Below are 4,534 nucleotides of genomic sequence, written 5' to 3' on the forward strand. Positions count from 1 at the left end.
GGACTCGTGGAATGAAGAATACAATTTTGGCACCATGGCGCCTTGTGGAACCAAGAGGCCATTTGGGCACTGTGGAACCAAGGAGATCATTGCTGACCTGTGAGACCTCATGGAACCAAGGAGGCATTGTGACACTGCAGGGCTTTGGGGAACCAAGGAGCCATCAGAATGCTATGGAGACTCATGGAATCATGGAAACCATTGTGAAACTCTAGGGCCTCATGGAACTGAGGTGAAACCAACTCAGCTGGGTGAAACAAACTCAGTGGATCTGCTGGAGGGTAGCAGGGCTCTGCAGAGGGACCTGGACAGGCTGGATCCAGGGGCCAAGTCCAACAATGTCAGGTTTAACAAGACCAAATGCCAGGTCCTGCACTTTGGCCACAACAACCCCTGCAGTGCTGCAGGCTGGGGACAGAGTGGCTGGACAGTGGCCAAACAGAAAGGGACCTGGGGGCACTGATGGACAGCAGGCTGGACATGAGCCAGCAGTGTGCCCAGGTGGCAAAGGAGGCCAATGGCATCTGGCCTGGATCAGGAATGGTGTGGCCAGCAGGAGCAGGGCAGTGATTCTTCCCCTGTACTTGGCACTGGTGAGACCTCACCTCGAGTGCTGTGTCCAGTTCTGGGCCCCAGTTTAGGAAGGACATTGAGGGGCTGGAGCGTGTCCAGAGAAGGGCAACAAGGCTGGGGAAGGGTCTGGAACACAAGTGCTGTGAGGAGTGGCTGAGTTTGGAGCTGGGGTTGTTTATCCTGGAGAAGAGGAGGCTCAGGGCAGACAAGGTGCTGTTAGCTCACAGGTTGGACTTGATGATCCCAAAGGTCTTTTCCACCCTTGTTGATTCTGTGATTCTCTGAAAGCACCCTTGAAGCAGCTGCAGGATGAGCCCTGGGCCTCCTCTTCAGAAGGTCCAGCAGCCCATGGCCCTCAGCTTCTCCCCACAGGCCCCAAAGCCCATCCTGTCAGTCCTGCAGAGCCTCTCCAGCTCCTCCTCACTGCCCCACAACAGGGAGCCTCACAGCCACACACAGCAGTCCAGATGTGCCCCCTGGCCTGTGCTGCCTCTGGCAAGGGAACAGCACGAGGCACTGCAGGACCCTGCAGACAATTCATGAAGCACTTGTAGGATGATCCTGCTCACCAAGGGATGTTCCCATGGTGCCAAGTCAGGAACTGAAATGGGGAGTGGGGCCAGAGAGGAAAGGGCAAACAGGGATGGGCTGTTTGCAGGGGAGGGGACAGGGATGGGCAAGAGGAAGAAATGTGGATGAGGAAAGAGGAAAGAAAGCAAAGGTGAAGCAAAGGAAATGCTCAGGGCTGTTTGGGGGTGGCTGCCAGGCAGCCCTGACTCTGAGCAACAACATCTGCAGAGGGACAGGAAACTCACAGCTCATGGGAACAAATTTTCTGGCTGACTTCAGAGGTCACAACAAAGCTGAGTGGTTTCCCTCCCATCCCCAGCCCTTGCTGGCCCCCAGGGCTGATGGTGTTTGTGCTCATTCAGGTTCATCTCCCCACACCAACCCCATGGGGTGCTCACGCCTGCTGTGTGCAATGCAAACAGGGCTCCTGAGCCAGTGCTGCCGTGTCTCTGCCTGGAAGGATCAAGCAGCTCTGGGAGCTGGGGGAGAGGCCAGGGCTGCCAAGGGGGGATGTTGTTGGCAGCTCCATGAGGACGCTCTGGGATGCTGCCCTGGGCTGTCCAGTGCAGTGGTGTCCCGGGTTAATGATAAGACTCTCTCTCCTCCGAGAGCGAAGGGCCCCGACACCCCCTCCCCCACCCACAACAGAACCTCTTAGATGGAAGTGAAGAAAAAAACTATTTATTTGACAAAACCACGCAGAGTGCCCTGCAAGGCACAGGGGAAGGGGAAGAAACAAGGTGAAAAGGAGTTATTCAACCTGATTAAAAAGTCCTTCTCTCAGACGCAGCCCCTCTCCTCCTCGCCCCCCCGGGGCCGGGTGGAGCTCCCTGGAGAGCTCTGCTGTCCTCTGGCCCTCCTGGGTCTCCGGGTAGCAAAGCAGATCGAAGAGAAGGGGTCCAAACTAGGAAAAAGAAAAAAAATGGAAAAAAAAAATGGGAGCAGAGCTCACTCCGACCCCCATCCAGCAGGCAGTCTCTGCCGGGCGACGAATCCTCCCCCGGAGCGAGGCTTGGGGAAAATGTTTTCAAAACAACCCGCGTTTCTCTCTTTGGCTGGGTGTAGTTAAAGAGATAGGACCACACATTTTTCTTTCTTGGGCATATAAGCCAACGATAGGGGATAAAGGATTATCATAACATCAATCCAAGACAAGTTGGGATGGATCAGCCCCTGCTCTGCTGCTCCTTCCCGGCTCCCCCAGGGATCTTGCAGAGCCCCAGCCATGCTGTTTGCCCCCAGCCTGCCCACGGCCACCCTGCAGCTGCTCACGGGGGTTTTCTCTGCTCAGCATTGGCCTGGGCGTGTTCTGGAGAGAGCCTGGGCAAGGAGCCTCGAGCCCCCAGGCCCTGCCCTGAGGCGTCAGCTGTGCCCCAGCAGTGCCCATGGCCTGTCCCTGCTGCAGCCCCGGCACTGCCACCCCCAGCACTGGCAGCGACCCCGAGAGCACTCAGGCCCTACAGCAACACGAGGGGCAGCAGGGCAGCGGGGCAGTGGCACGGGAGCAGCACTGGCAGCACCAAGTGCTGCTGCTCCTTGGCACAGCTGCTGTGCCACCCCTGATCTGCCCCAGCTCTGCACACAGACATTGCTGCTGCAGCTCCACAGATGGGAACAAAGTGGGATCTCTGGTGAAAACTTGGTTAGGAGATCCTTTAGTTTGTTTAAAGCCACCGAGGGCACAGCTCCTCATTGACACAGTCTGTGGGTCACAGCAAAGATGGAGAGAAGCAAAATGAGAAATGGCACAATGACTTTTATTTGTGGATGGTAAAAAACTAAAACAAAAAAAAAACCCACAACCGACCAACAAGAACCATTAAAGAAGACTCCTGTAACAAGTGATTTTTGGAAAGTGGCAACCAATTTAATGTTTCCGAAATTGTCCAGTCATCAGTCTCCACACTGCAGCCTTGAGCTCCTGGTTCCTCAGGCTGTAGATGAGGGGATTCAGTACTGGAGGCACCACTGAGTACAGAATTGAAACCATGAGGTCCAGCGTTGGGGAAGAGATGGAGGGAGGCTTCAGGTAAGCAAACATTATAGTGCTGAGGAACAGGGAAACCACAGCCAGGTGAGGGAGGCATGTGGAAAAGGCTTTGTGCCGTCCCTGCTCAGAGGGGATCCTCAGCACAGCCCTGAAAATCTGCACATAGGAGAAAACTATGAACACAAAACAGCCAAAAGCTAAACAGGCACTAACAGAAAGCAGCCAAAGTTCCCTGAGTTTGGAGTGTGAGCAGGACAGCTTGAGGATCTGTGGAATTTCACAGAAGAACTGGCCCAGGGCATTGCTGTGGCACAGAGGCAGGGAAAATGTATTGGCTGTGTGCGGCAGAGCATTGAGAAAGCCACTGGCCCAGGCAGCTGCTGCCATGTGGGCACAAGCTCTGCTGCCCAGGAGGGTCCCATAGTGCAGGGGTTTGCAGATGGACACATAGCGGTCATAGCACATGATGGTGAGGAGAGAAATCTCTGCTGAATTGAAGAACAAAAAGAAAAAGACCTGAGAAGAACACCCTGAGTAGGAGATGTCCCTGGTGTCCCAGAGGGAATTGTGCATGGCTTTGGGGACAGTGGTGCAGATGGAGCCCAGGTCAGTGAGGGCCAGGTTGAGCAGGAAGAAGAACATGGGGGTGTGCAGGTGGTGGTTCCAGGCTACGGCGCTGATGATGAGGCTGTTGGCCAGGAGGGCAGCCAGGGAGATGCCCAGGAAGAGGAAGAAGTGCAGGAGCTGCAGCTGCCGTGTGTCTGCGAATGGCAGGAGGAGGAAGTGGCTGATGGAGCTGCTGTTGGACATTTTCTGTCTCTGGGCATTGGAAGCTGTTGAAGGAGGAAAGAATTGACAATTTTGAAGCGATTTCTAATAAAAAAGTCAAAGTCCTTTCTCATAGAGCCTTCCCTGCCACTAAATACCTCCTCCTTGTCTGTATCTCAAGCACTTCCTTCACCTTGTTTGCTGGAGCCCTGATTGCTGCTGGCCAGTGTTGTGTGAGGATCTGGACCTTGACCTGCAGGACACCTGGGAGTCAGACCTGCTCCCCCAGTCAGTGCAGGGGACAGTGAGGGCAGGAGCCACTCCTGGTGTTTTAACTTGGATAAGGAATCTACTCCTAAGGCACAGGAGCTTGTCAGCAGCAGCACTGCAAGGGCAAATGGATGGGGATGGCAGAAGGCAGAATGAGAGACTCTGCTGCACTTTGGGAGAACAGCCAGTCCAGTGAGGCAGGAGGATTGTCTGAGGCTTAGTGCAGACTGAGGGGAGCTGCTCTGTCCCTCTCTCCTGTTCCCAGCTGCCCAGCACTTGCACCGTTCTGAGATCCACTCCCATGTTACCCAGGAAAGCCAGGAGACACTACTGAGAGCAGAAGGATCTGTGGCCAACAAAGTG

The 4,534-nt window shown here is 54.9% G+C and overlaps 1 protein-coding gene across 1 annotated transcript; it reads right to left on the minus strand.

Moving 5' to 3' along the window:
* Positions 1-3,010: 3,010 nt before the first annotated feature.
* On the minus strand, positions 3,011-3,959 carry LOC146421966 (olfactory receptor 14J1-like). Its single transcript, XM_085046817.1, has one exon. The coding sequence runs from the start codon at positions 3,941-3,943 to the stop codon at positions 3,011-3,013; it is 933 nt and encodes a 310-aa protein (XP_084902943.1). The 5' UTR covers positions 3,944-3,959.
* Between the last annotated feature and the right edge of the window lie 575 nt (positions 3,960-4,534).

Source organism: Lichenostomus cassidix, unplaced genomic scaffold (genome assembly GCF_008360975.1).
Source record: "Lichenostomus cassidix isolate B80296 unplaced genomic scaffold, HeHo_3.0 HiC_scaffold_46, whole genome shotgun sequence".
Classification (NCBI taxonomy): Eukaryota; Metazoa; Chordata; class Aves; order Passeriformes; family Meliphagidae; genus Lichenostomus; species Lichenostomus cassidix.